Source organism: Salvelinus alpinus, chromosome 21 (assembly GCF_045679555.1).
Source record: "Salvelinus alpinus chromosome 21, SLU_Salpinus.1, whole genome shotgun sequence".
In the NCBI taxonomy this organism is placed as follows: domain Eukaryota; kingdom Metazoa; phylum Chordata; class Actinopteri; order Salmoniformes; family Salmonidae; genus Salvelinus; species Salvelinus alpinus.
The window spans coordinates 18,979,287-18,991,398 of NC_092106.1; the positions used below are offsets into that span (position 1 = coordinate 18,979,287).

The following is a 12,112-nucleotide window of genomic DNA, read 5'->3' on the forward strand; positions in this document are numbered from 1 at the left end:
ATACCATGCAATAATCTGAGACGGCACTCAGAATAAAAAATAAATAAATCCGCCATGTTAGAGTCAACAGAAATCAGAAATTACATTATAAAATTCCCTTACCTTTGATGATCTTCATCAGAATGCACTCCCAGGAATCCTAGTTCCACAATAAATTGTTGTTTTGTTCGATAATGTCCATTATTTATGTCCAAGTAGCTACTTTTGTTAGCACGTTTAGTACACATATCCAAACGCTTGTGCAGGTCCAGCCGAACGTCGGACGAAAACTTCAAAAAGTTATATTACAGGTCGAAGAAACTTATCAAACTAAGTATAGAATCAATCTTTAGGATGGTTGTTATCATAAATATTCAATAACATTCCAACCGGAGAATTCCTTTGGCTGTAGAGAAGCAATGGAACGCAGGTCGCTATCATGTGAAATGCGCATGACCAGGACCTGGCTCTCTGCCAGACCACTGACTCAAACAGCTCCCATCCGGCTCCACATCACAGTAGAAGCCTCATTCAAGGTTCTACAGGCTGTTGACATCTAGTGGAAGCCGTAGGAAGTGCAAACAGATCCATATCCTACTGTGCATTCAATAGGGGCTGATTTGAAAATTGACCAACCTCAGATATCCCACTTCCTGGTTGGATTCTTCTCAGGTTTTCGCCTGCCATGAGTTCTGTTATACTCACAGACATTATTCAAACAGTTTTAGAAACTTCAGAGTGTTTTCTATCCAATAATAATAATAATAATATGCATATATTAGCATCTGGGACAGAGTAGGAGGCAGTTCACTCTGGGCACGCTATTCATCCAAAAGTGAAAATGCTGCCCCCTATCCCAAAAAAGTTAACAAGGAAACACACAGGTCTTTCCATCATTGTATGATTTTTTGTGTGAAAATGAACTCAAGCTTACGGACAATGCCAAATGTGATATAGCGAAGCACCTGAGTGAGTTGGGTGCGCAATTACGCAGGTACTTTCCCAAAACGGATGACACAAACAACTGGATTCGTTATCCCTTTCATGCCCTGCCTCCAGTCCCACTTACCGATATCTGAACAAGACAGCCTCATCGAAATTGCAACAAGCTGTTCTGTGAAAAATGAATTTAAATCAGAAGCCACTGCCAGATTTCTGGATTGGGCTGAGCTCAGAGTATCCTGCCTTGACAAATCACGCTGTTAAGACACTGATGCCCTTTGCAACCACGTACCTATGTGAGAGTGGATTCTCGGCCCTCACTAGCATGAAAACTAAATACAGGCACAGATTGTATGTGGAAAATGATTTAAGACTGAGACTCTCTCCAATACAACCCAACATTGCAGAGTTACCTGCATCCTTTCAAGCACACCCTTCTCATTAACCTGTGGTGAGTTATTCACAATTTTCGATGAACAATAAAAAATAAAAAAAGTAAGATGGCTAAATAAAGAGCAAAATTATTGATTATTATTCTATTATTATTTGTGCCCTGGTCCTATAAGAGCTCTTTGTCACTTCCCACGAGCCGGGTTGTGACAAAAACTCACACTCATTCTTATGTTTAATAAATGTATTGTTTAGTGTGTGTGTGGCAGGCTTACAATGATGGCAAAAAACAACACGTGAGAGTGTGCTGACCCTGGTGCTCGAGGGGGTACGCAGCTGGAGGTTGAATGTTTGAAGGGGTACGGGACTATAAAAAGTTTGGTCACCAGGAAGGAACAGGAAGAGAGGAGAAGAGGAGGAGTAAGACACACCTTGGCTGCCTTCTTAGTGAAACTTTTAAACCCCCAGACAACCTGCATTCCTGAAATACCAGCCCCCCTGCATGTGTAAAGGGGCTGGCCAGGCACCGGGTGTTGATGAAAAATGGATCAGGCCTTGTTAGCGCAGAGGTGGGTGGTGGTGCCAGCGCACAGTGTGCAGGGAGGGATGGAGGGAGCAGCATGTGTGTGCTGCTGCTGCATTATGTATGAGGGCCTGTCTGTTGGATTATTCACAAGGCCATAGACTCCTCAGGTGAGGGCGATGCAGCCCACAGCCAAACAGGCCTGTTCTTTCACAGTGTGTTTTTGTGCGCAGACTTTTTCACAGCTGGCTGGCTGGACACTCATACACACACCTTCTTTACCATCAGATTGTAGTAGGCACATGCAAGGTGTATATCCATAGAGAAGGGTACGAAGCATAGCTGATACACATGCACCCTCTTGGTGCTGTCGACACTTTCCCTCTCCCAACCTCCCGTTGCCTCCCGTTTCACCCCTGTGTCCGACAGAGAGAGAAACACAGCTCGTTTCCATGCTCTGTCTGGTAATTGCACAGTAATACTTCATTATGGCAGGGCTGTAATTTGGGACCAGACTCTTCAAAGCAGCTACAACCTCCTTGCGGGCGGCCACGGATACTTTAAGTCCACCCAACGGTCGTTCTGTTTGGACTGCTATTGTTTTTGGCTTATCGGAACCTTCCAAAATACACATGGAACGGCAATCACTGCGTATTTCTGCGTTATAATTGTGGTGCTGATTACAAAGTATAGGATAAATGGCTGAAATTGGGCCGGCTGGAGAGCCAAAGAGAACATACAGTAGAACTAACAGTGAACAGGAGAGAAACTTCTAGTCAAACACTGTGGAGGAGATGAAACTACTACTGTGGTTGCCAGTTGTTGACCTGGGGTGTGTTCAGGAGGATCAAACATTCAGAGGTGTTGCAAAAAACACTTTGAAGATCAATGAGTTGCATTCAAGGATCAATGTTCGGGATGTTATGGTATTGGCAGATACCCCCAGGGCAGGTGTGAGGGTAAGTGGAGTGTGAGGGGTGCAGTGTGTATAATGTGTGTGTTACGTGTCTACAGTATGGAGTGAGAGATGGGGCTATGTGGAGTGGAAGTGTGCGCGGGACGTGGTCTGTGTGTGGACAGACGGAGAGACAGACAGAGAGGACGACCTATGGACTAGGGACTCACTGGGCACAACAGAATCACATGCTGCTCATTTGGGTTGGAGGTTGGAGACATTCAGTATCCAGGTCAGGAGGCACGGTTCACACTCAGACTTAGCTGTGTTCACTTACTCAGGCGTAGCCATTTGGTTTTCACCCAAACATGAAACAGCTTTATTCATTTGTTAGGACAATAGTTTATTAGTAGAATGCTGTAAAGGGTAGTAGTGTGGAGATACAGATGGCGTGTCTATCTGTATCACACACAACAGAGATGTACATGAAAGTCCAATGTGTAGCCAACACACTGATGGACTACAATGTCTACATTGGCTGTGGCTGTGTAGCGGTAAGAGCCTACAACAGGGTGTACAGTACTAACCGTAGGATAGGACCTGTGAGTCCAGAGAGAATTATAGTTTAAACAAAGCCCTGCCACCTCCCCTTCCTCCCTCAGTATAAATAATTCAACACACACAGTCACACACATCACACTCTAACACACACTCTGCTCCTGGCTCTCCTTGTTGTGTTCATTATACACACATGGTCACACACACACACACACACAACCACACACACATACACACAAACACACACAGAGCCAGGGGGCTACATCATGCAAGGATGTCTCCCTCTCATCCACAATACACACACCCTGCATGCAGTGGTATGAAGTACTTAAGTAAAAATACTTGAAAGTACTACTTAAGTAATTTTTTGGGGTAACTGTACTTTACTATTCATATTTGACAACTTCTACTTTTACTTTACTACAGTCCTGAAGAAAATAATGTACTTTTTACCCAACACATCTTCCCTGACACCCAAAAGTACTCATTACATTTTCAATGCTTAGCAGGACAGGCAAATTATCAAATTCACACACTTATCAAGAGAACATCCCTGCTCATCCCAAATGCATCTGATCTGGAAGACTCACTAAACACAATTGCTTAGTTTGTAAATTATGTCTGAGTGTTGGAGTGTGCCCCTGACTATCTGTAAATGATGTCTGAGTGTTGGAGTGTGTCCCTGACTATCTGTAAATGATGTCTGAGTGTTGGAGTGTGCCCCTGACTATCTGTAATTGATGACCGAGTGTTGGAGTGTGTCCCTGACTATCTGTAAATGATGACCGAGTGTTGGAGTGTGCCCCTGACTATCTGTAAATGATGACTGAGTGTTGGAGTGTGCCCCTGACTATCTGTAAATGATGACTGAGTGTTGGAGTGTGCCCCTGACTATCTGTAAATGATGACCGAGTGTTGGAGTGTGCCCCTGGCTATCTGTAAATGATGACTGAGTGTTGGAGTGTGTCCCTGACTATCTGTAAATTATGTCTGAGTGTTGGAGTGTGCCCCTGACTATCTGTAAATGATGACCGAGTGTTGGAGTGTACCCCTGGCTATCTGTAAATGATGTCTGAGTGTTGGAGTGTGCCCCTGACTATCTGTAAATGATGACTGAGTGTTGGAGTGTACCCCTGACTATCTGTAAATGATGACTGAGTGTTGGAGTGTACCCCTGACTATCTGTAAATGATGTCTGAGTGTTGGAGTGTGCCCCTGACTATCTGTAAATGATGTCTGAGTGTTGGAGTGTGCCCTTGACTATCTGTAAATGATGACCGAGTGTTGGAGTGTGCCCCTGACTATCTGTAAATGATGACCGAGTGTTGGAGTGTACCCCTGACTATCTGTAAATGATGACTGAGTGTTGGAGTGTGCCCCTGACTATCTGTAAATGATGTCTGAGTGTTGGAGTGTGCCCCTGACTATCTGTAAATGATGACTGAGTGTTGGAGTGTACCCCTGACTATCTGTAAATGATGACCGAGTGTTTGAGTGTGCCCCTGACTATCTGTAAATGATGACTGAGTGTTGGAGTGTACCCCTGACTATCTGTAAATGATGACTGAGTGTTGGAGTGTACCCCTGACTATCTGTAAATGATGACTGAGTTTTGGAGTGTACCCCTGACTATCTGTAAATGATGACTGAGTGTTGGAGTGTGTCCCTGGCTATCCATAAATTTGCTTAATATAAGGAATTAGAAATGATTTATACTTTTACTTTTGATACTTAAGTATATTTAAAACCAACTATTTTTATATACTTTTACTCAAGTAAATACTTTTACTCAAGTAGTATTTTACTGGGTGAATTATACATTTTCAATTAAGGCATCTTAAATTTTACTCAGGTATGACAATTGGCTACTTTTTCCACCACTGACTGCATGCACGCATTCATCTACGCGTGTGGGCCACAAAAGTGACAAACACAGACTTCTCCTTATGCTTAGACTTTAATCTCTACAAGCACACAACATTAGATCAACACTGACGATGTCCATATATTATACAGTCGATCAATGTCAATATCGTGTTATAATGTCATCACGTAATGTAAACAATGCAACAATGTTACTGTACAGCAATTTTAACATTAACGTGCATACAGCACAGGACATTATGGAAACAGACGTTACAAATATCACGGCTACGGAAGAATATCCAAAATAGATTTGAACGTTGTCAGCGACAGTCAAAACAAAAGCGCTCCTGGTAGGGGTGTGAGAGGGGCTTAGCTAGCATATATCTCTACCATTAACACATTAACAACAGGACAGGGACAGGAGTGATGGAGGTATACATCTGGCTGTACACTGAGAGGACAGAACATTAGGAACACCTGATCTTTCCATGACATAGACTGACCAGGTGAATCCAGGTGAAATCTATGATCCCTTATTGATGTCACCTGTTAAATCCTCTTCAATCAGTGTATATGAAGGGGATTTTTAAGCCTTGAGACAATTGAGACATGGATTGTGTATGTGTGCCATTCAGAGGGTGAATGAGCAAGGCAAAAGATTGAAGTGCCTTTATGGTAGTAGGTGCCAGACGCACTGGTTTGAGTGTGTCGAGAACTGCAACGTTGCTGGGTTTTTCCACACACAACAGTTTCCCGTGTGTATCAAGAATTGTCTACTACCACCCAAAGGACATCCAGCCAACTTTGCACAACTGTGGGAAGCATTGGCGTGAACATGGGCCAGCATCCCTGTGGAAAGCTTTCGACACCTTGCACAGTCCATGCCCTGATGAATTGAGTCTGTTCTGAGGGCAAAAGGGGCTGCAACTCAATATTATGAAGGTGTTCCTAATGTTTTGTACACTCAGTGTAGTGTTAGAGAGGGAAGGGGTGTATATTTTGACAGAGGGAGGAGAGCGCTACTCTCATACATAGGAGGTCATCTCCACATAGCCCTGACCTTCATGTGCACTACTAACCGCCTTTGTCAAAAAGAAAAGAAAAACACATGTTCTGCTCATAAGCCATACTATATTATGTTCCCAGCCAGTGTTCACTGTGCCTACCCATATCTAGCAATACAACACATCCAGAACACAATGAGAGAGGCAGCTGGGGCCACTTTCACTCTCACAGTTTCTCTCAGTATACAGCTGCAGGCTGGTAGTACCCTGACACTGCACTGACCTGGCGGCCATTTTGGGGTCAATCTCTGAGCTGACATGGAGACGACTGTGTCTATAGGCTCCTGAACACAACTTTGGACTGCTGCAACCGGTGTGCTTCTTTTACAGTGGGGTTTGCAGGGTCTCTTCTAGTGGTCCTACCCTCATGGCAGACAGACAGACAGACAGACAGACAGACAGACAGACAGACAGACAGACAGACAGACAGACAGACAGACGTCCTCTGTACTCTATGGAACCACCCAGCGCTGGCCCGTGGTCCTCTCCTCCATCTCTCCTCTCGCCTTTCCTCTTCACTCTCTCACAGTGATGGCAAATCAATAAAGGAAGTGGAGGGAGGAGATGGTGGAATGGACATGCATGCTTTAGAATATAAAAGGAGAGCAAAATAAATCGAAATGACAAATAAATATAAATACGGGCAGAGCAGGCCTCCTTTAGGATATACCTGCAGAAAACAAAACACACACAAAAAAAACAGTTGTGTTTTAAATTTCTTCTCCTTTGTTTGTTTTTTTAAGCAGCATGCAAATCCATTCCATCATTTTACTGAGCTATTGTTTTGGCAGGGGGTGGTGCCATACTGAGTGACGGGCATATGCAGCCTATCAGAAGCCTAGTAGATAGAGTCTGGACACGCCTCTTTAGTGTATCCAAGGCCGGGCACACCTTTTACTGTTTCCAAGCCAAGTAAAAAAGAAAAGTGATTTCTTTCAGTTCTTCTAAATTACCCATTAGGCTGGCGATGGTGCCTTCTGAATAAGAGCGGCAAGGCACCGTGGAGACAGGACAGCAACCTGTACCAGCTCAGCTCCAGCTCAGAACCAGGAATAATAGAAACTGTACCATAGACTCAAACTACACACACAAAGGACGCACAAATACACAGTTTTAGGACGCACAAATACACAGGCTCGGACAACTTCCGGCGCCGAACAGGATGGCTGCCTCGCTTCGCGTTCCTTGGAAAATATGCAGTATTTTGTTTTTCTATGTGTTATTTCTTACATTGGTACCCCGGGTGATCTTAAGTTTCATTACATACAGCCGGGAGGAACTACTGAATATACGATTAACGTCAACTAACCACCCTTCCTACCAGGAATATGACTTTCCCGAAACGGATCCAGTGTCTTGCCTTCCACCCAATACAATGGACCTGATCCCAGCCGGCGAAGCTACACGACGCCGAAAAAGGGGCAAACGTAGCGGTCTCCTGGTCAGGCTTCGGAGACGAGCACATCGCGCTCCACTCCCTAGCATACTACTCGCCAATGTCCAGTCTCTTGAGAATAAGGTCGATGAAATCCGAGCACGGGTAACATTCGAGAGAGACATCAGGGATTGCAACGTGCTCTGCTTCACGGAAACATGGCTAACTGAAAAGACGCTAACGGAGTCGGTGCAGCCAGCTGGTTTCTTCACGCATCGCGCAGACAGAAACATACAGTGGGGAGAACAAGTATTTGATACACTGCCGATTTTGCAGGTTTTCCTACTTACAAAGCATGTAGAGGTCTGTAATTTTTATCATAGGTACACTTCAACTATGAGAGACGGAATCTAAAACAAAAATCCAGAAAATCACATTGTATGATTTTTAAGTAATTAATTTGCATTTTATTGCATGACATAAGTATTTGATACATCAGAAAAGCAGAACTTAATATTTGGTACAGAAACCTTTGTTTGCAATTACAGAGATCATACGTTTCCTGTAGTTCTTGACTAGGTTTGCACACACTGCAGCAGGGATTTTGGCCCACTCCTCCCTACAGATCTTCTCCAGATCCTTCAGGTTTCGGGGCTGTCGCTGGGCAATACGGACTTTCAGCTCCCTCCAAAGATTTTCTATTGGGTTCAGGTCTGGAGACTGGCTAGGCCACTCCAGGACCTTGAGATGCTTCTTACGGAGCCACTCCTTAGTTGCCATGGCTGTGTGCTTTGTGTCGTTGTCATGCTGGAAGACCCAGCCACGACCCATCTTCAATGCTCTTACTGAGGGAAGGAGGTTGTTGGCCAAGATCTCGCGATACATGGCCCCATCCATCCTCCCCTCAATACGGTGCAGTCGTCCTGTCCCCTTTGCAGAAAAGCATCCCCAAAGAATGATGTTTCCACCTCCATGCTTCACGGTTGGGATGGTGTTCTTGGGGTTGTACTCATACTTCTTCTTCCTCCAAACACGGCGAGTGGAGTTAGACCAAAAAGCTCTATTTTTGTCTCATCAGACCACATGACCTTCTCCCATTCCTCCTCTGGATCATCCAGATGGTCATTGGCAAACTTCAGACAGGCCTGGACATGCACTGGCTTAAGCAGGGGGACCTTGCGTGCGCTGCAGGATTTTAATCCATGACGGCGTAGTGTGTTACTAATGGTTTTCTTTAAGACTGTGGTCCCAGCTCTCTTCAGGTCATTGACCAGGTCCTGCCGTGTAGTTCTGGGCTGATCCCTCACCTTCCTCATGATCATTGATGCCCCACGAGGTGAAATCTTGCATGGAGCCCCAGACCGAGGGTGATTGACCGTCATCTTGAACTTCTTCCATTTTCTAATAATTGCGCCAACAGTTGTTTCCTTCTCACCAAGCTGCTTGCCTATTGTCCTGTAGCCCATCCCAGCCTTGTGCAGGTCTACAATTTTATCCCTGATGTCCTTACACAGCTCTCTGGTCTTGGCCATTGTGGAGAGGTTGGAATCTGTTTGATTGAGTGTGTGGACAGGTGTCTTTTATACAGGTAACGAGTTCAAACAGGTGCAGTTAATACAGGTAATGAGTGGAGAACAGGAGGGCTTCTTAAAGAAAAACTAACAGGTCTGTGAGAGCCGGAATTCTTACTGGTTGGTAGGTGATCAAATACTTATGTCATGCAATAAAATGCAAATTAATTATTTAAAAATTATACAATGTGATTTTCTGGATTTTTGTTTTAGATTCCGTCTCTCACAGTTGAAGTGTACCTATGATAAAAATTACAGACCTCTACATGCTTTGTAAGTAGGAAAACCTGCAAAATCGGCAGTGTATCAAATACTTGTTCTCCCCACTGTACATCTTTCTGGTAAGAAGAGGGGCGGGGGGGTATGCCTCATGATTAACGAGACGTGGTGTGACCATCATAACAACACTCAGGAACTAAAGTCATTCTGTTCACCTGATCTAGAACTCCTCACAATCAAATGTAGACCGCATTATCTACCAAGGGAATTCACTTCGGTCATAATCACAGCCGTATATATTCCCCCCCAAGCAGACACATCGATGGCCCTGAACGAACTCTATCTGACTCTCTGTAAACTGGAAACCACACACCCTGAGGCTGCATTCATCGTAGCTGGGGATTTTAACAAGGCTAATCTAAAAACAAAACTCCCTAAATTATATCAGCACATCGATTGTCCGACCAGGGCTGGCAGAACTCTGGACCATTGTTATACTAACTTCCGCGACGCATATAAGGCCCTCCCCCGCCCTCCTTTCGGAAAAGCTGACCACGACTCCATTTTGTTGATTCCAGCCTACAAACAGAAATTAAAACTACAAGCTCCCGCGCTCAGGTCTGTTCAACGCTGGTCCGACCAATCTGAATCCACGCTTCAAGACTGCTTTGATCACGCGGATTGGAATATGTTCCGCACGGCGTCCAACAACAACAATGATGAATATGCAGATTCGGTGAGCGAGTTCATTAGGAAGTGCATTGACGATGTCGTACCCAGAGCAACGATTAAAACATTCCCAAACCAGAAACCGTGGATTAACGGCAGCATTCGCGTGAAACTGAAAGCGCGAACCACTGCTTTTAACCAGGGCAAGGTGACCGGAAACATGACCGAATACACACAGTGTAGCTATTCTCTCCGCAAGGCTATCAAACAGGCTAAGTCCCAGTACAGAGACAAAATTGAATCGCAATTCAACAGCTCAGACACAAGGGGTATGTGGCAGGGTCTACAGTCTATCACGGATTACAAAAAGAAAAGCAGCCCCGTCGCGGATCAGGATGTCTTGCTCCCAGACAGGCTAAATACCTTTTTTGCCCGCTTTGAGGATAATACAGTGCCACTGACACGGCCCACTACCAAAACCTGCGGGCTCTCCTTCACTGCAGCCGAGGTGAGTAAAACATTTAAACGTGTTAACCCTCGCAAGGCTGCAGGCCCAGACGGCATTCCCAGCCGCGTCCTCAGAGCATGCGCAGACCAGCTGGCTGGTGTGTTTACGGACATATTCAATCAATCCTTAGCCCAGTCTGCTGTTCCCACATGCTTCAAGAGGGCCACCATTGTTCCTGTTCCCAAGAAAGCTAAGGTAACTGAGCTAAACGACTACCGCCCCGTAGCACTCACTTCCGTCATCATGAAGTGCTTTGAGAGACTAGTCAAGGACCATATCACCTCCACCCTACCGGACACCCTAGACCCACTCCAATTTGCTTACCGACCCAATAGGTCCACAGACGACGCAATCGCAACCACACTGCACACTGCCCTAACCCATCTGGACAAGAGGAATACCTATGTGAGAATGCTGTTCATCGACTACAGCTCAGCATTTAACACCATAGTACCCTCCAAACTCGTCATCAAGCTCGAGACCCTGGGCCTCGACCCCGCCCTGTGCAACTGGGTCCTGGACTTCCTGACGGGCCGCCCCCAGGTGGTGAGGGTAGGTAACAACATCTCCACCCCGCTGATCCTCAACACTGGGGCCCCACAAGGGTGCGTTCTGAGCCCTCTCCTGTACTCCCTGTTCACCCACGACTGCGTGGCCATGCACGCCTCCAACTCAATCATCAAGTTTGCGGACGACACTACAGTGGTAGGCTTGATTACCAACAACGACGAGACGGCCTACAGGGAGGAGGTGAGGGCCCTCGGAGTGTGGTGTCAGGAAAATAACCTCACACTCAACGTCAACAAAACAAAGGAGATGATTGTGGACTTCAGGAAACAGCAGAGGGAGCTCCCCCCTATCCACATCGACGGGTCAGTAGTGGAGAAGGTGGAAAGTTTTAAGTTCCTCGGTGTACACATCACGGACAAACTGAATTGGTCCACCCACACAGACAGCGTTGTGAAGAAGGCGCAGCAGCGCCTCTTCAACCTCAGGAGGCTGAAGAAATTCGGCTTGTCACCAAAAGCACTCACAAACTTCTACAGATGCACAATCGAGAGCATCCTGTCGGGCTGTATCACCGCCTGGTACGGCAACTGCTCCGCACACAACCGTAAGGCTCTCCAGAGGGTAGTGAGGTCGGCAGAACGCATCACCCGGGGCAAACTACCTGCCCTCCAGGACACCTACACCACCCGATGTCACAGGAAGGCCATAAAGATCATCAAGGACAACAACCACCCAAGCCACTACCTGTTCACCCCGCTATCATCCAGAAGGCGAGGTCAGTACAGGTGCATCCAAGCAGGGACCGAGAGACTGAAAAACAGCTTCTATCTCAAGGCCATCAGACTGTTAAACAGCCACCACTAACATTTAGCGGCCGCTGCCAACAAACTGACTCAGCTCCAGCCACCTTAAAAATGGGAATTGATGGAAATTATGTAAAAATGTACCACCAGCCACTTTAAACAATGCCACCTAATATAATGTTTACATACCCTACATTACACATCTCTTATGTATATGTATATACTGTACTCTATATCATC

General features: G+C 45.7%; 1 protein-coding gene across 8 annotated transcripts in view; it reads right to left on the reverse strand.

Annotated features, from left to right (window-relative positions):
- Positions 1–12,112, reverse strand: part of LOC139547962 (BCAS3 microtubule associated cell migration factor-like) — a 361,432-nt gene that overhangs the window by 133,362 nt on the left and 215,958 nt on the right. The window contains exon 25 of one of the 8 annotated variants that reach the window (XM_071357204.1): positions 5,226–6,887. The exons of the other annotated variants lie outside the window; for them this stretch is intronic. Coding sequence (XP_071213305.1) covers positions 6,877–6,887 — 11 coding nt within the window. The 3' untranslated portion in view covers positions 5,226–6,876. Of the gene's footprint in view, positions 1–5,225; positions 6,888–12,112 lie in introns of those variants that run through there. 8 annotated transcript variants of the gene reach the window in all.